At 53.8% G+C, this 23,682-nt stretch overlaps 3 protein-coding genes across 3 annotated transcripts; 1 reads left to right on the forward strand and 2 right to left on the reverse strand.

Annotated features, from left to right (window-relative positions):
• Positions 1 to 602: 602 nt before the first annotated feature.
• UV8b_05472 (uncharacterized protein) lies at positions 603 to 1,941 on the forward strand (the record flags this gene model as incomplete). Its single annotated transcript, XM_043142969.1, has 3 exons — positions 603 to 854; positions 1,192 to 1,449; positions 1,684 to 1,941. 3 exons carry the CDS (start codon positions 603 to 605, stop codon positions 1,939 to 1,941), a joined length of 768 nt encoding a protein of 255 aa, XP_042998902.1.
• A 1,732-nt stretch (positions 1,942 to 3,673) lies between these two features.
• On the reverse strand, positions 3,674 to 4,964 carry UV8b_05473 (uncharacterized protein; the record flags this gene model as incomplete). The annotated part of the gene is made up of 2 exons (XM_043142970.1): positions 3,674 to 4,693; positions 4,776 to 4,964. The coding sequence occupies 2 exons, from the start codon at positions 4,962 to 4,964 to the stop codon at positions 3,674 to 3,676; spliced, it is 1,209 nt and encodes a 402-aa protein (XP_042998903.1).
• A 17,622-nt stretch (positions 4,965 to 22,586) lies between these two features.
• Positions 22,587 to 23,174, reverse strand: UV8b_05474 (uncharacterized protein; the record flags this gene model as incomplete). The annotated part of the gene is made up of 1 exon (XM_043142971.1): positions 22,587 to 23,174. The coding sequence occupies one exon, from the start codon at positions 23,172 to 23,174 to the stop codon at positions 22,587 to 22,589; it is 588 nt and encodes a 195-aa protein (XP_042998904.1).
• Between the last annotated feature and the right edge of the window lie 508 nt (positions 23,175 to 23,682).

Genomic DNA, 23,682 nt, shown 5'->3' on the forward strand with positions numbered 1-23,682 from the left:
TATGATTATTGAAAGGTTGCATTCGCTGGTCAAGTCACCTTGGTGAAAAAAAAAAAGAAAGAAAGAAAAAAAAAAGAAAAAAAAAGAAATCACGCGAGAGCAGTATACTATCCTATGTAGTATATCCGTTAGCTGTTCTCTGGGTTTAGCAATTCGGCCCTCTTTAAACAAAAAGACAGATGGGGCAAGATCAGAGTGCATGAGTTTACACGACAACCGCTGCTCAAGGGCCCTTGAGAACCATGATTTCGCAGGCGGACCCGCTCACCGAGGCGGCCTTGGCGGGCGGAATCCATGCCCCACTTTTTGTTTCTCTGACCACAAACGATCCGTTTAGGGCTCGCCTAATCCCCAAGCAAGCACACCGAAAAAACAAGAACAAAAAAAAAAAAAAAGGGCAGGTTTTGGTTGGGAGTATTAGCCAGAGCCTCCCCCCACTAGTCCGCGCCAAAAAGTTCACCCCAGGCAAGCCGGGGCATCAACCCTCCTCACAACCCATCACCACCCATCACCGCCCACCACCGCCCACCACCTTCCCCATCACCAAGGGCCCGCGCCGAAGAAGCTTTCGACGACAAAAGTCAACATCGCATCAATCAAAAATGGCTGACCGTGGACGTGGCGGCGGTTTCGGATCCCGAGGCGGCGACCGTGGTCGTGGACGTGGCCGCGGCCGTGGTCGACGAGGCGGCAAGAGCGAGGAGAAGGAGTGGCAGCCCGTTACCAAGCTCGGGCGACTGGTCAAGGCTGGCAAGATCAACAGCATGGAGGAGATCTACCTGCACTCTCTGCCCATCAAGGAGTTCCAGATTGTCGACAATTTCCTGCCCAAGCTGAAGGATGAGGTCATGAAGGTGCGAACGAGATGAACACATGCAGCCCTGGGGACCTGTTTTCGGCGTGGTGGTTGGTCCAAGGCCCTCGCAATCCTGGCTGAAGGGGGGCGTGACAGAGAGAATGAATGAAACACGCACACACACACAGAAAAAAGAATGATTTGGAAAAATGAAGCATTGTTTCTGCCAGGACGTCAAGCAGTCGAGCAAGAGACGATGGATTGCTTTTTCGTCGTTGCGTGAAAAACGGGATTGCGGAGGCTTTGGACACCACCCGTCGAACCATGCCCCCTTCCCCGGCCAAGAGAAAGAAAACCACCGATGCTGACTGGAGATTTGTTCTCGTCGACTTTAGATCAAACCCGTCCAGAAGCAGACCCGTGCCGGTCAGCGAACCCGGTTCAAGGCCGTCGTCATCATCGGCGACTCGGAGGGCCACGTCGGCCTCGGCATCAAGACCTCCAAGGAAGTCGCCACTGCCATCCGCGCCGCCATCATCATCGCCAAGCTCAGCGTCATCCCCGTCCGACGCGGCTACTGGGGCACCAACCTCGGTGCTCCCCACTCCCTTCCCTCCAAGCAGAGCGGCAAGTGCGGTTCCGTCACTGTCCGAGTACGTTGTGCCATCCCTCCCTCCCTCCGTCTTTTTGCGTCGTTGGGGACGTCGTGCGTTGTGGGTTGGGGGCTTGGAAACCCGGTCCAGGGGCGGGCAAGTTGTTTGTCCCCTCGCAGCTTTCTTGGCTATATATATATATATATATATATGGCCCCGGGTCGGCCGATGCGCGGAGCACTTGCCCGAGCAGCAAAACTCCCCGAGGGGTGCGAGGCTAACTCTTGTTCCCAGCTTATCCCTGCCCCCCGCGGCACCGGCCTCGTCGCCTCCCCCGCCGTCAAGCGATTCCTGCAACTTGCCGGCGTGGAAGACGCCTACACCTCGTCCGCCGGCTCCACCAAGACGCTCGAGAACACCCTCAAGGCGGTCTTTGTCGCCGTCTCCAACACGTACGGCTTCTTGACCCCCAATCTGTGGAAGGAGACCAAGCTCATCCGGAGTCCCCTGGAGGAGTTTGCGGATACCCTACGGGATGGCAAGCGATACTAGAGCCTGTCCTGAAGGGGTTTGTGTCTGTGTGTGTCTGTGTGTGTTTGGAAGGTAAGGGGGGGGGGGGGTGCGGAAAGTCGTTGTGTCCCGCTGTTTGTTTCATTGCATGGTTTGGCCGGTTAGGGGTGTCTTGACCAGCGCAGCGCGACTTGCATGGTCACGGTTCAAATGATGAATTCTTTTTTTTTACCCCCACCCAATCTGCAGCCCCTACAGGGAGATGCCGTGCCTCTTTTTTTTTTTTTTGTTCCCTGGCCTTTGGCATCCAGCCAGCCATAAGACGCCAATAGCGCCGCCTCTTGCATGCCATCAGCCGAGCCACCGGGCTGTGTGTTGCTGCCAATTATTATTTTTCTTTCCCCCGGGACGCGGCCGGGACCACATTCCACTTGGCTCCCTTGGGGCACGTGCAAAGTGAGTGCTTGGCGTGATGCAGGGCTGGGGGCTATTTCAAATCGGGAGGTCGGGGAGGAATTTCTGATCGCGATCCTTTTCCAAAAACCTGCCTCAGGTGCCCCCCGTCGACTTCCCATGCCGCCGAGGACCAGACATCAGGTTCCTGCCTAGTAGGCACCTAGGTACCACCAAGTCAGTCAGTCTGCCGCCACGATGCTGCTGGAATGACGTGACAAACCTCGACTTGCTCCCATATCGTCTGTCCGCCTACACAACTGCTCACAAACTGCACACAAACTGCACACAAAGGCTGGACAAAGCATGTCTGCGTGTGGATTAGGCTAGGTGTCTGAAATATGCCAACCCCCGTCTCAGGGTCAGAGTCCTCGTTTCCATGTACAAGAAACATGTGCCGTGCCTACTTCTTCTCGCCACTGTCAATTGCCGACAGCGTGACCCGCCTTTGCGGCATCTATGGGCCCCGGGGACCCGGCGTCCCAACCATTAACTGCACTGCATCTTTTCCATTTTCACCCAATCCCCCAACCCTTGCCGAGACTCTTCATAAGGTTGTACAACTTCGTTCCAAACCCGTTTGCCCGACACCCCAAGTCTAAGGCTGTGCATCCGCTCAGCCAACTTCCTAGCAAGAGGCAGACAGACAGCCGACAGGCCCCCCTCCTGATATCTGCTCGTCGCCCCATCACATCTTTTCCCTTGCCCTCGATATTGCATGCTGGCCAGTTCTGTCCGGCCAATTCCTTGACCCGGATAATTTTTTTTCTTCTTTTTTTGGTGTGTAAATGCTGGCTGGCTGGTTTCTTCAGTGCCTTTTCCAATCGCATCAAATCCAACAATCCTATACCAGCCTCGGGCCCATCTGAAGTTTCCCCTCTGTCCCCTTTGTCATGCGACAGGTCCATCCACAGAGGGGCTGTCGGAATCTAGCATGCAATATACATGACACGAGAGACAAAGCATGGGGAACAAAAAAAAAAAAAACGAGAATAAAAAAGAATAAAAAAAAAAGAGTCAACGTAAAAAACAGGGATGAGTCAGGGTGCCATTTTTTGCTGCCTGCGAGACTTGTCGAGGATATTTTCTTTTCCAAATCACACAAGTCCAGATGCAAAAACACAAGGAAACAAATAAAAAAAAGCAAACCGCTAAATGCCGTGATGTGTGGATATAAAAAAACAGTTGATGTAAGATCAAGTCTTATAAAAATATGGATGGGGAAAAAAAATAAAAAGTGGTAAATCGTAGGCAGCTCCATCCTTTCCGATTTCCCATGCAGTTCCAGGGATGCGAGGTGGTGACATAGACACCAATCTTCTCATTGCAGATGGCTCCCGTGTGATTGATAGGGCATAGGGAAGCTCATCAGATACTGTCGTGCCTGTTGTGGATAGCTCGTGTGGTGATGTTGAGGTGTCGGGGTGACGGGACAGCGTGGGGGCATAGCATAGGTATCCCTGCCTCCATTGTGGTTTTCGATGCCGAAACAAGCGCCATCAGGAGTTATCGGAGGTGTCAGGTAGCCTTGGAAACCAATCATGGCACCGTGACCCTTTTGAGGCGTGCTGTAGATGTCGGCCTGTTTCGAGGTCACCTCGGTTGGCGGTGACGGTGGATGAGCATGCCGTGCGGCCATGGCCGCCTGCTCGGCCATGAAGTCGGCCAGTTTTTGCGAAACTCGGGACATGTTGGGTGTCGAGTACTTGCGGGCAAGAGTCGGAGACGGTTGGTTGAGGTGTTGCGAAAGCGTGAGCAGGGTGAGGTTCTCCAAGTGGTTCCAGTCACCGTCGTGCGCCTCTGGACGGCCAAGAATGGCTCTTGCAAGTGCCAGTGATGAACGGGCCATTGTCGATGGCTTCGTTGAAACAAAGTCTCTGTGGTACAAGGCGATCTCGCCGAGGTAGCCAGCCATTTGCTCCACCTCTCGGTCGTCGTGCTCTTCGGCGATCATCAATTTCGAAAAGAAGTCGACCGTGGGATGACCAATAGTCCATTCGAGCGTGTTCAAAACGTGCATCTCCATTTGCGTAAACATGCCTGCGTCGTACAGGCCACAGCACATATTGTTCAGTTCATGAATCTGCGGAACACGGTCTTTCTTGTCACCATACTTGGCGGCAATCAACAAGGCGGCGCAGCCAACCAACTGATAATGCTGCTTGTACACAATTCGCTTCGAGCAGTAGCGGTCCAAGAGGTTGACGGTGAGAAACAGGGTTTCTGGTAAAAGGGCAAAGGCTGCATGAGCCTCAACCAAGAAATCGATCAGGTATGGCCTCATAAACCATTGAATCTCCCGTTGCATGTCTATCAGGCTGGCGTCTGGAAGAGTCTCCTCCTGCTGCCAAGGTCAGCACTGGGGCACAAATTGGGGAAGGGGGGAGGATTGAGTGCTCGGCGAGAGTTGACAGAAAACTTGCCTCCATCTGTCCCATGTGCTGCATGATGTCCTCCAAGTATTCCTCACCAGCGAGCCGTGACAATTCGCCCGAGATGATGTCTTGTCTGTGTCTTGCAATCATCTTGGCGGCCGTACGAGCGTCGATGCGTGCGTGAAGTGATTCATCACAGTCTAGGAAGAAGGTTTCGTGCGCATCATGAAAGGCCATGATGGATGTGTTGCCGGCTGTATTGCGGTTGAACGAGTTTCGCCAAATGGTCCAAGTTACCAACACAAAAGTGTCTCGTCGGCTAAAGATGCTGAATCATAAATTCACCTTCAAGTCAAAGAGGGACTGAATTAAAAATTCCCCAGGAATCTCGAGGTCGGAGACAATGCGATAAAGAGCGAGATTTGGCGCGTATCAAGGAGCGAAACGCGCGCCAGCAATTAGGTTATTATGGTATTAAAAAGAAGGGAAAAAAAGGAGCGTGGTGGAAAAATTAACAGAAAAGAGTGACTGTAGCTGGAGACGAAACCAGAACCATGGGCTCCAAAGGTTGCAGAGACGAAGGGAAAGAAAAAAAAAAAAAAGACAAGGCCGGATTGGACGAGGGGTTGTTGAAGAACAGATCCCGCTAGATTGAGCTGTATCTTATGGAAATGCTTCGTTAGCAATGTGAGACCGAGTGCACAATTAGATCTTTCCGATCAAGGTGGCGCAGAACACATGGTTGATTGGCATCCCTCGTGGTTGTGGTCACTCCCTTGGCTAGAGGATTATGGGCTTGCACAAGGAATGCAGTCAATTGAGAGAGGGGAGCCAGCAATATTTCAAGGGAAGCAAGGCCCATGAAAAGACAAAAAGGGGAGAGGGGGCGCTTTTCCGTGGGGAGAAGGGGGAAAGGGATGGCTTACCGTGAACGGCAAAGAGACGGAGTGGTTGAGACAAGAGTCCCTCGATTAGGTGGGACCAACGAATTCCCGTCTCCCACACGGGGAATTCTTAGGATGGAAGTTGACCGCGACAGTGGAGAAGGCCGAGTTGTGAGGGACGAGAGGCCACGGCATGCAGCTTAATTGACTGCAGGTTCTACACGATTAGCAAACCAAGGTATGATTGAAATCAATGGTTGGGAGACATACTCCACAATAAACATACCTATGGCTTCCAGACACGATTGCCCAGTATGTCGACCGAACTATGCACAAGTCGCCATACACAGAAGGATCTATGTAAACCGAGAAAGCAGTCCAATCACCCCAGAACAGGTTAATAGCTAAATCGGCCAATAACAGACCCTGTAATCCTTACTGGGTGCGGAGTAGCAGGGACTTGTGCAGAGACTCGGGCTCTACAATTTGCAGCACGCGAGTTGGAAGCAGATTGCCTGAGCGACGCAATGCCGCCGAGTAGAGACAAAGGTCGAATCACACCTTTTCTTCGGCAACCAAACCGACCAGAGAGGGCCAATGGGCGGTCCAGGGTGAAGAGCAACGAAGGATATCCTCGTCCCCGCAACCAAATTCACAACAGCAAAAAAAAAAAAAAAAAAAAAAAAGAAAGGAGACGACACGACCAATGCCAACTTCGAAATGGACCCAATTCCAAGGGACGCTGCTTGTGAAGTTCTCGACTCGAAGGTTAAGGAAGGGAGTGAGCAAGTAGACAGGACAGACTGTATTAGAATTCCTCGGTTCGGCACCGAGGAATGTTGAGCGTAGGGCAAACGACAGACTAAGGGCGCTAGGCGGAAAAACGAAAAAGGCACGAGAGAATTGGCGGAATGGTAGAGACGAAAAATACCAGACAAGGTACTTTGCAATTCCACTCGGTATATAATACTAGATCCCTCTCTTTTTATTATGTCGTTTCGGAGGCTTGGCGGCAGGAGAGCTTCCTGTTCCTATCCTTGATGCTGAGTAGAACAAGCTACCATGAGGGGTGAGCGGTGGTCGTGGTGTAGAAGGTCGAATTCGGCGGGATCCTCCTCAGTCCAGTTGCCACAGACGAATCCAACCTGTTGGTTTGAACGGGTCAGGATGAGGCACAATGGATGAGGGATTGAGGGGATAGGAAACGAGGAAGAGAAATATGGCGGAGGAGGAGGAGGTAGTGGGATGAAAGGTAGAAGCAGGTTAGAGGTGAGGAGGAAGGATTGGAGGAGAGAAGGATTTAACCAAATAGGAGGATCCAGAGTCGGAAAAAAAAAAAAGACTGAAAGAAAGAAAGAAAGAAAGAAAGAAAGGCCTCGCCCAGCAAGCACTCAGTCACTTGTGTGCTCTTGTACAGGGCAACAGGTACTTACTGACCAGGCTGGGGACCGGGCTATAAAGCTGCGACGGAGTGCTCGGTGAGGTACTTGACCAAGGTAGGTACACACATGCGAAGCAATCGCAGCCGCAGGTACGCAGTGGCCCCTGTTCTGAGGTAAAGAGGACGAGACCGGCTGTGAGGGCAGAGGAGTCCAAAAGAAGCTAGAGGCGAGGAGTGGTCCATGGAGGGACAGGAAAAAGGCTTGGTCGTTTGTCTATTTGCCTTGCTTTCACGAGTGGTTATTTAGTTTTACCAACCCGGTCTCGCCTCGCCTCGCCAGTCTCGAATGAGGGTGAGGGGCGGCACCAGGCCAAGAGGTACCCTAGGTACCTGGGAACCAAGGCAAGGTACCTAGGGACTTGAGGTACTTTGGCAGCATGGAAGGCAACGGGCTTTTGCTGCCTTTGCCCAAGGCGTCCAGACTCATGTCCAGATGGCCAGGTGCTGTTGGGTGGTGGTGAGCCGTGAGTCGCGAGTCGTGACGCCCAGCGCCCAGTGGGCTAACGCTATTACCAGCGCCGGACGCTTGACGCAGGATGCTGCTCGGGCGCGCGAGGCGAGGGTGCGTTGCGTTGCGTTGCGTTGCGTTGCGTTGCGGTGCGGGTGAGAATGGGCGTGCAGGAGTGCGGCGGGCTGGAGGTGGAAGGGGAAGGGGAGGGTAGGGGCGGGGCGTAGCGGGGCGGGGAACAAGGACGAGTCGACGCGGTACCGGTACGGAGCGCGGAGTGCCAGGGCTCCAAGGAGTACCGAGAGGACTTGCAGACGTACCGCTTGGGGCCATTACTTGTTGTTTTTGCTGGTGGGCAGACAAGCTGGGGGTATGTCCGTCGGTCCCATTGGACGGGGCTGGAGAGGGGGTGGTTTGAGTGGAGGGAGAGCGAGGCTGGGAAGGAACCAGACTGCAAGCAAGGCGTCTGCGCACTCCGTACGGATTACCGCCTGCACAACCAGCCAGTGTGGGAATCAGTGTATACCTAGGTAGGTACCTCATAAGGTAGGTACATGTACCTACGCAGCACGACCACGGCCACGACCACGACCACGGCCACGACCACGACACCACGACACCACGACGACCACACACGGCCGCGGCCCCAAGCCAAGCCAAGACCTGGGCGCCTTGTTTTGGCTCTGGGCTAACCAGGCTGGCGCCCCCCCCGGGCGTCTGGCTGCAGGGAGTCTGGCCGCGCTGCGTGCATCTGGCGGCCAAAATGACGCCCGCATCCCGCGTCACTGTTGCCGTTTTGCGCATCTACGCGGTAAGTTACGTGCGTGGGCCACTGGGCACGCCTCCTGCTGCGCGCGCGTCTGTGTGTGCGTGTCTGGTGTTTATTACCATTATTATATGGTCCGGTGTACCGAGTCACGGAGTCGCGGAGTGCTCGGTACATCGAGTTTGCTGCCTGCCGTATCGCGCCTTGACGAAGCCCCTTGGGACACGCATTTTTCCTTGGTTTCCATGGCCCCCTCTGTGGCCCCTGGGCGTGTTTCAGTGTTTTCGGCCGCCTGGAGCGGTCGTGAAGAGAAACGGACGTGAACATGGGCGCTGACGGCCGCGTTTGAGTAGTTTGCTGATGCAAATCCCGACGTGGACGCTTTGCAAAGCGAGGGTGCCAAGAGGACACGCAGATTCCATCCGACCAAGTTTGCCGGCCGACCCATTTTTATCGTTATTATTATTATTATTTTTTTTTTCTTTTTGAAACGACAACAAGTCGGAGCGTCGCTAGATTGTGCAGTGCATAAGAAGCAATGGCGAAAAACGAATTAAAGAGCTTTGTCCCCCTTCCCTCTTCCTTAAGCCCCAAACACCCAAACACCCAAACTCCTCACTACACTCACTCACTCACTCTGCTCCTGGATATGGTTACGGTGAGATGCATGTGTTCACTTTCTGCATCTCGGGTCCGCGCAGGTCACACCGAAAAGTCGCATCGCGAAGCATTCAGGCACACCGAAGTGGCTCATGGCTGAAAGAGAAGGGGAGCGCACGAGCTTTCGCCAGAAACAGGCATCAGCCAGCAATCAGCCAGCAGTCAGTCAAGTCAGCAAATGAGAACGGTTGCTGATTATCTGCCAACATGCGAGGGCGAGGCTCTCTTTGCCACTGGGCCGGCATGGGCATGGCATGGCGGCTTTGCTTTTCCTGCGCTGGCCCTCTCTGATTCCCAGGCTGCCTTGGCATTTCGCAAATTCGCCGCCCATGCTTTGTCGAAAGCAACATCAGTACGGAGTACCCCGTAGGCCAGTCAACCTTTGCTACGCCAGGCGGGCTGGTTAGTGGCATATCCGTGCAGTGTACTTTGTACTTTCGTATATTCGCAGGCGATGTTGTCCGACTACAATGCAAAACACTAGTGGCGTTGGATAATTGCCCTCCATGCGGCGTTTCCAAAAGCGTCGTGAGCCTGAGCCTGAGCCTGAGCCTGAGCCTGATGGCAGTTTTCGCCGCAGATGGGAGATGAAGGCAAAAGGTACGACGTATAGAGCCCGAGAGGAGAACAGCTAACAAACGAGCAATCCAGAGTCCGGAGGCCAAAAGCAAACAAAAACAAACAGCAGGCATAGATAGGCTCTGCATCGCATCCTTTTTGTAGGATGTTGTCAATGGCCGTGCATTCCCGAGGCCATGTCGCGTGTGCTATTTCGACTCGTCAATACGGGAGAGAGTCGTGTGATTGTGTGGCAGAGGCTAATCCCGTCTAATGCAGCCACCATTTATTTTATCCTTTTTTTTTCTTTTTTCTCTTTCTTCCTTAAGCCTGGTTGAGTCTGGTGTGAGCGCCCGAGTACCGCACGTCGGCGCAACTGGGATGCATCCCAGCTCCGGCTGTGCCATGTCTGCTTCATATAGCTAACGATGCGCGTGCGAGATCAATTAAATAGCGTTGCCAGCCAGCAAAAGAGAAAAAAACAAGCATTTTACAGAATGCTGACTAACTCTCATCGATTCGGTCCTCTCGATTCGCTCCCCCGTGATACAGATCCATTGCAGGGATGACGGATGACTACTCCGTAGAGATGGGAAATGCCCCGTTGGGACAAATGTTTTAGGTCGTGCCTAGCGGGGCTTAACCCTTGGCAGTAGAGTCTACCTGGCCCAAACCCATACGAGCACTCTACAGTTCGTACCGAGTACTCCAGACTGCGCATCCCTGTTCACGATGCACAATGCACAATGCACAATGCACAATGCACAATGCACAGTGCACAGTGCTCAATGCCCAAACGCACGCCAGATTTAGTTGACTCACATTACTCCGTACTCCATCCATATCTTTGGTACTGCACAAGAAGTTTGAAACACGTGCCGTCACTTTGCAGTGGCAATCCCACTGACAGAGCTGGTGGTGCCTTGTGAATCGCCGCATCCAAGGATTCCAAACGACCACATTTTCCATCTCGTAGCGCAATTTATCCGGCCCTGTGAGTGATTGTCAGTGATCGGGTCCAGTAACGTCATGTCCGTCATGTCCGTCATGTCCGTCATGTCGAATGCATTCACATGCTCTCAGCAGCAGCAAGTTCGCCTGGAGTGCTGGGTCATCACACGAGCCCGACTCTTGGCTACGGGAAGCCCGAGGAATTCATTTCAGACTAGCTTTGCCAACCAGAGTAACAAGATCCGACTTCAGAGTTTGGCGCACGAGAATCCATTGCTCATCAAGCAACTTGTCTCGTGGCATCGCGGAATTTTCTGACGGATTCCAGTGTCGGTGTACAGATCTTACATACAGATCTCAGTATGGGTTACCGAGGGGTTGGGGGATCTGTGCACCTGCATTGATGAGACGGACGCCTGGCGCAAGCATCATGGGCATCATGGTGGCGAAAATGGTTTGTATGTAGCAGCCGGGGGAGAAGGGAACGAGTCCGAACGACCAAACCAGCCCTCGTCATGGCAAGACCCTCCTGCCCAGGAGGTACGGTACCTACAGTACACGAAGCCTTGCCCCCTTTTCCTTGTGAAGAAATGGCCTGCACATTTGGCCCATTTGTTCAAACAGCTTATTTGGTCAGCTCCGATGTCTTTGCCGCTCTGCGCCGTCTACTAGGACATTTCATGGTGCATTTTCCCTCTTTAATCCCCTTCCTAGCCCCTTCTGCCTAGGTGCCTTATCTTGGTTCCATAGCAGGTCCGATCTGATGTATCTGCATCCTGGGCGATGTCAATTCGGTACCTTGTCGCAATCTCGCAGCAAACGGGTGCGGAAGGAAGGAGCCAGCCCAGCTGACCTACCAAGGGCAGGCATTCAGCAGCGCCCACCCGATTTTCAAGGCAATCCATCGTGAAATTTCCCCAGACCCAAAATAAAAAATAAAAAGTATAAAAATATAAAAAAAAAAAAAGGAAAAAAGGAAAAGAAAAAAGGAAAAGAAAAAATAAATCTCGCCAGAGAGATTCGCAGCCGACCCGGGTGAGTTAGCCACCGACCTGATACCATGACGAAAACTTTTCTCATCTCTCTGATTCAGCTGCTCTTATTGCTCGACTTCCTGTGCATAAGTCGCAGGCCTGACCCTCATCAGTCTTCAACCATATTAAGGACAGTGGTAAGCATCCTATCCCTGGTCCTTCTGGTGCTCTCACGGGAGAGAGAGTGGGACGGCCTTGGGCATCGGTCGCTTCATGACACATGGTATGTACATATAGGTAGGTAGGTACAGGTAAACGGCAATGACCGGTCAACTGACTGACTGATGCTTCTGAACAATGTCTAGGCCGGAAGTCCTGCCTATCGGTTTCAGAGGAGCTCCCCCCCCCGCAGACAAGAAAAGGGGGTCCTTCTAGTTTCGGGGGTTTGGCGCATTGCTGTCAATCGACCGGCTTCAACGGCGCGATCTGGAACACGTCTCGATACTGACCACGGCAGGTTCATGGCACGGTTATTGAACAGCTATGGTGGTTGCAAACTTACGTTATTGCGCTGGCCTCATATCGTCGGCTGTCGACCGTCCTTGATGGACGGATTGCCACATGCACATGGCCAATCACGGTAGCTAAACGCGCTTTGACACGGAGGAGCGGAATTCCATTTCATCATGCAAGCCAACTTGACCAATGGACACAGGCCCTGCCTGCCATTACGACTCGGCACCAGGTGGCGCCTGCACGGGGATTGGTTTGCTACAGCCCGCTCGACAAGAACGCAAATTCTTAATCGACGACATCAAAGGTTGGGTACGTCGCATCCATCCGGAACTCAAAAGTCTGATGGGGAAAGATTTCCCAAGTCCACACCAACTGTCGATAAAAGGGCAGGATAAGGACGGGAGAGAGGGACAGTTTTGCAGCCTGGTGTCGTGTTTATACAAGCAATACGGAGTACCAACCTAGCGCTTCAGCTGTTTCTTGGCATGGAGTCTGTTCCGGTACGCTCTTCAAATGCCAGCCGTCCGGGCAGTCATCCTCCGCTGGCTGAGGGGGGCTCCACAGACAGCGGTCTTGGTGATGGCTCCCACGCACCGACTACACTCGACCTGTTCCTGCGGATCCTGGCTCCAACGTCACAGGGATAGTTAAGCTCCATTTTTTCAAAAGCAAAATGGATGAGCTGATGCATACCCACTTATAAACAGCCATACCATACCGTTCATGGAGAGACCTCGGTTGCTTCAAGCCAGCGTACAGCACATGGGACTATTGTCTGGAGATTGATGAACCTCAACCTTCATATGCAATTGCTATACCAGGGCGTGCTTATGCCTACTACACTTGCACCATACGAAAGGCTAAATCCCAGGTCCTATGTAAGTCGTGGACTTTATGGGTAAGTGGCTGGCTGACCTTGGTTTTACCCCATCCTGGTCCTTGGTCGCAGGCTACGCTCAATTGGGAAAATTGCCAACTTTTGAATTGGCGGATCCCATTCTCTTTTCCGATTGCGAGGAATTTGTGGACTTGAGAAGAAAAAAGACGTGTTTCCGAACGAGTTTCCCGCGTTGAAACGTCGTCAGCTGGCAGTTGCTCTGGTCCGGTTCGAAGGATGACTACCTAATGTTGCATGGCTGGCTAGCTTTCCCTCTCGATTGAATTACTACCTGAAACTAACCTTTGGATACGGGATCAAAACATGATATATTACTCTCATACGACAAAGATGGCAAATATTCCATACCAGGAATCCGTTTGCTTCTCCATGCAGAGACGGAGCACTCAAATAACATTGATTGATGCCACTGGTCAGTGGCAGTGGCAGTGGCAGTGGCAGCGGCCACTTGTCAGGGATATTGGTTGGTTCAACTTTGAGCTTGGCGTCACCGAGCGGATCGAGGCCACGAGCCGGGTGATGCTAGACGTCTTGGCACCATTTTATGATGGATGAATCCCTGATGGGGAGTTGTGGCGGAACCAAACGAAGAAACGTTTGAAGCAAAGCATTCTCCTACACGGAACTCCGTGGCCAGAGACTCTAGCCATTTGCCCAAGGGCCCGTATTGTCTGGATGCAGAGTTTCGAACCACGGCCGTTGTCGTCTATATTTCAGCTGAGTCCGTGGAGAGGAGCAGAACTATGCAAGGGCGTTGAGGAAAACGACGTGCACATGTGGATTCGTTTGCGGACATGGGCTTCCTTGCTGTCGCTGAAACAAGGATACAAGCGAATTTATCGGTAATTTTGCACGCACATTAGTTGGTTATGGCTGCGGAGTAAGTTGCAAGAGGACAATAGGAACGAAACGCGAGATTGGCGCTATATGGATAACAGGACGCGTAAATGAAGAATTTTCTCCTTCTTTTTTTTGTCGTGTGGAAATGAGAGCGGCTGGGTCCGATTGGCGGGACATGACAGGGGGTAGCCTAAAAGCCCTACCCCATTCCACTTCCGCAGCCCCACCGTCTAGTCCTATTCCGTACATCTGTAACATTTTGACAGCAAGGTGTCTGGTGTGCGGAGCATGTATGTATACCTTTGGGGATCTTGGGGATCCTAAAGGGTATACTCCGTACGGAGCGCAGGCTGGCTACTCGGTACCGCCGGGGGTAAATTGACCACTGGGAGCCAGGGAGTTGAGTCGAATCCCCAGGTCGCAGTTGGCCCCCCCGTGACTTTCAGGCTAAGCCATCCGCGGGGGGGGGCGATATCGGAACGACAAGCCGGGCATGGCCAGAAGGCGGCAAGGCAAGGCAAGTCGGGGAAAGAGCTAAGGAGCCTTGGTAACGGAGAGGGGCAGCCCATTTCCCCTTTTGCCAACGCCACCTAGAACATCTAGCATGTCAGACCCGTGACGACGAAGCAGCGCTGCCCTGGATTGTAAAGAAGAAGGAGGAGAAGGAGAAGAAGAAGAAAAAGAAGAAGAAAAAGGTCGAAATTACGTGGGAAAGCTCAAACACGGCCGGGGAAACAGCACAGCAGCGCCAGGTCCGAATCAGGAATGGTGTTCTAGAATCTTGCCAGGCAGGGAAAGGAGCCAGCCACTTGGAACCGGACTAGGCAGCCACACCCACACCCCACACCCCACACCCACACCAATACCCACACCCGACAAACGCCATGACGCCAAAGTGACATTGCGATGCGACATTGTACAGCGACATTTTGCGAGTCGACAGCGCGCGCGATGCATGGCAGCCAGGCAACAGCCTCGGGGTCCGCCTAGCCATGGGGGTGAGCGCCAATGATGGAATGGCCATTGCGCAGCTCCTACAAACGGGAGCAGGTTGAACCGCCAAGCCCGACGGCTGGCCTCATCGACAGCGGCCCAGTGGAATAATGGAATAGCCTGGTGGGATAGTTTAGGATGATGGGTCACTCAAAGCGACTGGTGGAGAGCCAATCGTTCTGAAGGCCGGTTCCACCGCCAAGGTTCGTAACTCCGTATACGTGACTGGCTATTGGACGCTTACGTGGGTTGGCTTGCATTGGCTCCCTCCTGTTACTAAAAGTGGCAACAAACATGAAGGCAGCAGAAGACGTCAAACTGGTTTATGGATGTAGGGCATTGGACCACGGGGGTACCCACCATTGCCGAGATATGGCGCCCCTCAACACGCCCCAGTGCCTGGATCCCTGATGATCCCCGCCCAAACCCGCCTGCCCTGGCCCCCTGTGCCATTGTGCCATGGGGGGTTATGGGGGGGGTTTTGGGGGGGTTTTGGGGGGTGTGTGGGTTTGGCTGCCTGCTGCTTTGCTACGCTCCTAGGACGTACCACACATCAGTTTTGAATTTTGGCTCGCCCTCTCCTCCCCCGTTGGGTTTAAGACCCATGATTAATAAAACACGCCTGGCATCTGGCAAACACTGTTTCACTGGAGACGTCATATGGGGCCAAGCCGAGTCCCAGAGAGGAGGGGGCGGCAAAACATCCCATTTTGTCGTCTCCATCACCACTACCAAAGGCTGCTGCTGGACTGCGTAGACTGGAGAAGATTCCATTTCTCAGAAACATATGAAGCAATATATATGGGACAAAAAAAAAGGAAAAAAAAAAAAAAACAGAAGGTGCCGGGGACGGACTGTAAAGGAGAGGCTGCAATGTGATGCAAGTTCAAGGTTCGCCAAGGCGGCAAGAGGACGGATGTTGCCATTGCTTCCTTCCCAAAGCGGCTTCGTCCTCCACAGGGCCCTTCGCACGCCCAAGGCGAGCAAAAAAAAAAAAAAAAAAAAAAAAAAAAAAAAAAAAAAAGCAAACCAGACACTAGCATTGAAAAAGCACTGCTGCAGCAACGACAAGCAACATCCCAGCTCTATCCACGTAACGGAGTACTGTGCGCGGAGTAATTGGAGCAATGGGAGTAATCGGCTCCAGCAAAGGCAGGCAAGCGCTCTTGCGGTGGCGACGAGACAGGGGGAAAGCTTGTCAGTCAGTGCATCCGCCCGCTTCCCCCGATGCTGCCCAGCCCCAGCAGTCAGGACTCACTCACGTCAGCAATGTAGTGCAAACATGTGTCGAGTAACATGACCTGAACACCGGGAAGACAAGGCGCCTCCTAGGGCGAAATTCGAACTCGTGGGCCGAATCGTACAACGTATGATGGCAGGTCGATCTCGATATGCCTTTGCAAAACCCACTTACGCCAAGATGGTCAAGTGGAGAGAGACACTTGTTGCTCAAAGGGTCTCGGCCAGCGCTGAACTGACTGGCAGGCATTGATGAAAGCCACCAGTGAAAAAAGGGAACCTTGACCAAGGGTCTGGGTCTGGGTCTCAGGCAGGCTCGCGAGAACACCTTTTGTGATACATACAGCGCCAGCGAGATTCATTCGGGCACGGGCACCGTCGCTACTGCAATACAGATTGTTGTCTACTTGTTCTCTTCTCCAGGTGTCCCTTTGTTCCTTCGTTGCTGACAGAGAGAGATGGTATCGCCCCGGGTGATCGACCACAGCATTCGCAAAGGGGGAAAAAAAAAGCGACCAACTCATACTTTCCAAAGACAAACCCGCTGCCTTGATGAGGGAGGTTTGGAAAAGGGGGACAAGAAGAAAAGGGAGGCAAGAACATTGGTATGGAACGACGCACGAAAAACGTGAATATTCAAGACAGGTTCATACGCCATCTCGGTCCTACAAGTCTCCGCCAACAACCAATTGCGTTGATCCGCGGCGGGTTTTGCAAGCCCGTGCCTCCATTCAAGTTTCGCCCCCAACGCCCACACGTGGAGATGGTTAATTGCCAGCTCCAGCCAGAATGGGGCCAATGTGCGTTTTGTGACTTTTGCTTGATGCGTTCGCTCATTAAGAGGGGAACTGGAGTGTTCTCGCAGGCGGCAGGAGTGAATATCGACAGAAAGATGCTACCGGGCGGAGCCAATCATGATTCATGACAACTACTCCGTACATGCGGAGACGTTGCAGTAGAGGCAGTTAAGAGGCCAAGAAGTCGTCTTCAACCTGTCCAGTCATGCACGATATAGACGTCCAGACAAGGCGGTATTTCGTCAGCCATGCACATGACAGTCAAGTACAGGCAGGCTGTTTGTCAAAGCCCTCAATAGCGCCAGCCTGCGCCAGAAGAGAAACGCGGGCCGCCATGGTTCAAGGGCAAGGAAATTGCGCGAGCGACACGACACGCAAGCAGAGCCCAACTGCGGATCATCACCCCACAAACCACAAAAGGCTCTTCAGCTCTTGTCTGGTTGGACTCTTGTCTGGTTGGAATTCTCGACGGCGTTTCCTCCTGAGCGGAGCCGCAGCCAAAGGACAGGGCGAGCTGACGGAGCCACCAGCAGAAGAGCCAGGGAAGGAGACTCGCCCTGCGCGAAACCGTCGCCGACGCCTGGTTTACGAGAAATGCATGCATCATCTATTGGAACCATCCGCGGCTTCTTCAAGCCAGATAAACCCGCAATCGCGTTGCAGCAAGTTAGCTTCGAGTCTGGGGCCAGCCAGGTTCTGACGCCGTCGATACAGCCTAATGCCAGGCTTTCCTCAATGCTGGCAGGGGGTGGAACAAACACGACCTCTCGACAACCAGCTAACACGGTGGTTTTTATAGAAAATCCGCCGAATCCCCAAAAAGCCCTTGGCTTGCTCCCACCCCAGCCAAGAAAGGAACGGTCTGCTGGCATGCTCTGGTCCCTCCCCCGGTGGTAATATTTTGGGGCTGCCCCCCATTCAGCACTGCCGGATTGATTGCTAGAGTTTGCCGCGAAGAGCAGCCAGATGGCGGTGGCGGCCGTGTAGACGTTCCACCGAGTCACCTGGCAGCAGTAAGCTTCGAACCGCTGGGAGGAGATATTACGATATTACAGATAGTACGGGGACGGAGTACTCCGTACTGACTTGGCCTTTTGCAGTCCCCCCTTTGCAGAGTCGAGGCCGCCTTTTCGCCCGCATGATTGGTTCGGCTTGCCGAGCAACTAATCATTGTGCCGGCCTACCGCTTCATCGCCACTGGTGGGAGTCATCAATTAGACAATGTCCAGAAACCATGCTTGATGATGCGGATACTATGTACGCATCGCATCGCATCGCATCGCTCGTACTATACTCCGAACTCCCTACATCCATCTCCATCCCACTGGATGTGTGTGTGGCATGGCATGTACATACATACCAACGTGCCGGGCTCGGGTGCGGCACAAAGGCTTGGCAACACATGCACCACGGGTTTCTCCTTTCCATTCCCCCTTACCCCTCCCCCCCCTACCTCCTCTTTACGAATACATCATGATGGATCTTCAATGACTGTCCCCTTACACCACGGGGGTCCGAGACCACAGGGTCCGCGTGCAAAAGGAGCCCATCGTCACGGCACACCCCAGTGAGCTCCGCCTCGTCTCCGCCGGTGAAGGGCTTGGGTCCAGGACCCCTCAAGCAGAGCGAGCAGGAATGGCGCGAGGAGCCAAGGAAGAAGAGTTTTTCTTGTCAAGGACATGGAGAAGCGTCTCCGCATTATAGACCCCGATCTACCCGAGTGGACATATTCTTCCACGGCAACGGGACCATTGAAAACTTTTTCCCTTTGCTTCCAGCGTCTGAGAGCGGAGTGACGGAGATAATGCTGGACATGCTAGACATGCTAGACGCTGGGTAAAAGCGGGACTTTTGAACCAGAGCGGTCAACCGTCCAACGAAGGCGGAAGCAAAGCTGGACTGAAAAATCAAACACAGGGTCGGGGACGGCTCCGAAACTTGGATCCCCTCAGACTGGCCGCCTCGCCATGAATCGGTCCAACGAGCACATGCGCGTCAGATCAGGAATCCGGTCAAGTCGACCGAAAGTTGCCTCATGGAAATGGAAATGCAATGCAGGACCAGAAGCGGTCCAGGAAACCAAGATTTGCCACGTTCCCTCGGCCTGGCCGCTGCATTATCCGTAACCGAAACGGGCATGGAGCATGATCGATTGCCTACATGAATTCCCGATCTTTGGTCAAAGTCATGCACGGGGACTTCCAGGCCCAGGGTACTAGCAACGACAAGACGCGATTGGTCTGGCGCCATTAGACGCGGCAGATTTTCTATTCCAAACGCAATAGTGTCAGACTCGAAACTCGCCAACCCGCTCGAGGGCAGCTCGAGGGCAGCTCGATGCAAGACTACGAGGTGGTGTTTGGGTCTTGCCACTTGTTCTGGCTTTCTTCAGAGGATGCTGAGCCCCGACGACAGCCGACGAGATGATGGGCACTATTAGTCCCAGTGCGGAATATCGTGTAGAGCATGCAATCTCAGCCTGCACGACCTTGGCTAATGACCAGGTACGGCAGATCGACAAGGCATCCCTGCTCCGTCAAACTACCACTTCACCTGGCACATTACACATGATAGCTTCGCATGTCAGTCCGTATACGCGAGGCTTCAACACGCTGCGAGACTTGGAAACTGGGAGCAAACCTTGCTAGGGCCTCGCAGGCGTGGGCTTTGCCATCGAATTGACGGACGCATCTGACGGACGCATCTGACGGACGCATCTGACGGACGCATCTGACGGACGCATCTGACGGGCGCAGCGTCGAGGGACCGGACTCTTGGCAGGATTGCAAAGTTTCATCACCAAAGACAAACAGAGCTGTGCCGAAAGCTCTACGCTCAGGGTCCATACCTGCACTCCCAATAAAGCTGACCAGTCCACAAGGCAACCAAAAGACGGCTGCTTTCTTACCCATCAAGGCCATGACCGCTCTGCTGCGACCGCCATGCGTCATTTCCAACGACTGATGAACGGGAACCTGCTTCTGCTTGGTCTCACTGAGGTTGGTCTCGGGGTGGGTGCACCGTCGTCTGTCTCGCTCGGGGACGCAAACACTTTGCAGCAACCGCAAATTGTAGGTTTTTGGCGCAGGGTACGGTCATCGACGCTGCGTTTAAGATTAAAATCGTTAAATTGAGCTGAGCCCAGGACAACAAGGTCTCGCCCGCACGCAAACGGCGTCAATCAACGAGGTCGCTCAAACACGGACGTCCGCCTTTCTTTGCACGCGTGGAAGCGAGGAGGGAGACACGCTGACAGCTCGCGCATAATGACGACGAAACGTCGCAAGGCGAGCGCTCAAAAACAAAGACAAAGTCGCGGGCCATGCTGCCAAAGACCAAGAGGGTTGGAGCCGCCCTGTATTTAAGTTCTTTGCTGGCGACTTGGCTATCTAGGATGCGACCTCGCGCGCTATCAAAGTGGTCGCCGCTGGCTGGAGTGGGATGGATTGATTCATCGTTCCTTGGTTTGACTTGTTGATCGCTGCGTGCAGAAGGAGGCTGAGCAGCAGTGACCGTTTGACAAGCAAGCTCTAGCACACCATGCAAAGCTACGTGACCCAGGACGTACAAGCTTGGCCAAGGTCGCCCGCTGTCATGTCAGGGACACATTGACGGGACCGACTACGGTGAAACCTACAAGCCGGCGGAGGTCAATGCCTCTGAAGTTCATTCGTAGCACCTGCGTCAGGCCGAGCACCCCTTTGCGCGGAGAAGGCGCGTCCACCGAAGACCTGCATATGCACTCGTGTGGTCGCCTGCAGCGCAAGTTGCGAGGCAAAGGGGAGCACATGTTTATTTAAAAAGTATGATAAAAAAAAAGGGGGGACGAAGGGAGAAGGGAGAAAAGCGGGTAGCAACTACATCAAGACTTTTTGCGTCCTTGTCTGCTCGTGCTTGCTTACAAGCCGGTACGGTACGAGCCTGGGCGGAATCGAATCACGGCCTCGTCTTGGTCTTTCCCCCCAGCACTTGGTCCCCCCACGAAGCGAATCCTCCGCGGATGAGCCGCACACCGGTGACGGCTGCGCGGCTTCGTTGTGGACAAATCGGCTGCTTGTCCTGCTTCCCTTCCCTCTGGCATCCAAGTGCAGTTGTCCTCTTGGGATGCTCCCGAAACCTCGCGTTTCATGATACGGATTTCTGATGATGATTGTCGTCCGTCTGGAGCAAACAATGCGGCTGGATGACAGGGATGGCCCGGCCCAGTCTCTTGCTCCCATGCTGCGTTGGCGGTCGCTACGTGCTCTGGCTTCTAGACCGATTTCAGATTGATACGTCTCGGCGGGTCGGAAGAGGAGGTAGGAGGTGGTTTTCAACAGTGGCTGGTGCATGCGGGATATGTTTTGGTGGTCGTGGGATGAGAGCTGCTGAGCGAGGACGAGGACCTGCAGCAATCGACGCCTTGATCTCGATTTCATCACCAGCTTGTGTCAGTTTGTTTGGCTCAAACCACGCCCTTGTGTCAACGCGCATAATCAAAGGGTCGGGACGCGGCTGTACCAGATCACAAGCCGTTTTCAGGCTGCCAAGAGTCAGGTTCGTCAAGCAAGTTCCTTCGGGGCTTTGGCAAGTGACCCCTGAGCTATCTATCTTTATCTTGGCGCCCAACTGCGCAGTCTTTTTGCTAGCCGGCCTGACCCAAGCACGTCGGACTGGGGAGAGCCAGTCCTGTAGAACGATCATGGGGGAAAAAAAAAAGTCTGTGGTACATTGCGCAATGGTGACGAAATGAGGGTGCAGAGTACAGACGAGGAAAGCATGCCTCGGGAGGACACCTCAGGAGGCCAAGCTCTGGATAACATCGCTGCTGGGTGGTCTGGGTTCGAGCACTCGCCATCGATGGCCTCTTCCCCTTGGGTGGACGGGACTGCAAGCTTGGGCTGTCTTGGGGGTGCAAGACCCGCGTGTGTATTTGGTGCGAAAACAACTGCCGCTCCCCGAGTTTGCGGTGCATGACAGTGAAAAAGCTTGGCGAGCCAAGGGGCTTCTTTTGGATGCCCAGCCCGGGTTGACGGCTCCGATTGCTGTGCGGGACGAAGGGCTGCGGAAACCGTACGGGCTCGCAAGCGATGCAATCTCCGGCATCACCGCGTCCGTTGGACTCGACGCAATGGCATTACAAGACGACAGACAATGAGCAGGTGACTGGCCAGAGGTCAAATCTCTGCACTCGGTCCTGGGATGAGTATAGTCAGGGCCATCATGATGCTCAGTCACATGGACGCGGCAGAGAGGATGGTCCCGTCAAGCTGAGCGTCGTCCAGAGGTTTCTGGGTTCGGGGGGGCGAGAGCATCATCACTTGACGTTTCCTCTTGCGTGTCCTGCGCTTCGTCGACCTTGAAAAACAAAAACCATGGGCGGTTGCACGGCTAGCTTGGGTCTCGTGGTAACATTCCCCCTGGGCTGACCAGCCATGTTGTATGTTGTGCGTTTTGCTCACGGTTCCAGACTTGGGCGAAATTCTTGAGCGGCAGCTGGCGTGTGGTCGGTCGCCAAAGTCTGCGTGCCGTACCAAATGCTCCCGGCGCTTACGGAGTAGGCCGTCCCAGGTTGTGCACCAAGAACGACACAGTTCTGACGTTGCTTCTGACGTTGCTTTCGACATGGCTTCCGACATTGCTTCCGACATGGCTTCCGACATTGCTTCCGACCATTGTACGGAGTACAAGCAGCCCATAGTTGGACGTGGGTTTCGACGCCATGCCGACACTTCTTGCACTCCTGGAATTACCGCATCCAGGGCAGCAAAGGTTTTGGGGTGGCTTCTGTTTCGAGATGGGGGCAAGGTCAGCCTTGGGCATGACACACTTTGTTGCCTGGTCCTGAAGGTTGATGGCGCGTGGCCAGGGTCGAGGCGTGGCAGAGGCAAACATGCGGCTGACGAATGGCCATGTCAACCAGTGTGTCCAGTCAATATCAGCAGCACCTCTCCCGATGTTTCTCTCGTGATTATTGAGTTTTGCCTTGCGGCATCGCGTTGAATATCTTGCGGAGCGTGCGTCGGACGCATCATTCCCTTGGAAGCCCGGAGCACTCCATCACAAAGGTCCATTTGGCCTAGTGGAGGGGTTTGCCAGGGGCCTTTCGTGTCGAATCGGCCCGCGCGTGGCAGGGCATCCTCGGCAACGTCTGGATTGGGGGGGTTGGTCGTGCGACTCGCCGGCGGCTGTCGTGTGGCGAGCTGAAGCGTTGCAGTTTCCACCTCGTTGCTGTTGCTGTTGTTGTTGTTGTTGTTTTTACTGTTGCAGTTGTTGCAGTTGTTGCAGTTGTTTATTGTTGCTGTTGTGGGAGCTTTGTCTGGTGTGACGCAGCCACGCAACCTTGGCCATCTCTTCAATCCCGACGCCCACGCCCGTCGTGGTTCACGAACCGGCCATGGTGAGTTGGCACAGGGCTGGACGGGACCGAGGCGGCGGAGTCCAGGAAGGAAGGGAAAGCTGCAGGTGCCGTGAAGCCGAGAAGATGCATGCATTGCGCGCATGGTTAGGAGGCAGGGAAGGAGCATTAGGTCTGTGTTTTGGTGGGGTTGTTGACTTGAGCGGGCCGGCAGGCTGCAGCTGACGTGCTATTGGCCGGCAGGCTGCCGTTGACGTGCTACTGGCCGGCAACGAGCCAGTAGAAAGCAACGAGAGGGTCTGTCTGCTCCGTGCTTGCAGTCCTGGTGGCTCCGCTTCGCTCCGCTCCTGCAAGGTACTACTGTACGTACTCCGTACCCTGCGAGGGGCAATCAATGTACATGTGTATGTAGTATGTACCCATGGTAGCCTAACCTAGAGCTGAATTGATTCTTTTCTAAGAATGGGAAAAAAAGGAAAAAAACAAAAACAAACAAAAAACCCCCTTCCCGAAAAAAAAAATTAAGAAAAAAAAAAATAGGAACTGTAGTCACCGAGCAGACAAAAGATTCAAACGCAGGTCATGTCAAATCTGTCCTTGGCCCGTCTTGCCGGGAAACCGTGGCTACAGTTGCTGGTTGCTGCTGGGTCTGG

This window comes from Ustilaginoidea virens, chromosome 4 (assembly GCF_000687475.1).
Source record: "Ustilaginoidea virens chromosome 4, complete sequence".
NCBI classification, from domain to species: Eukaryota; Fungi; Ascomycota; class Sordariomycetes; order Hypocreales; family Clavicipitaceae; genus Ustilaginoidea; species Ustilaginoidea virens.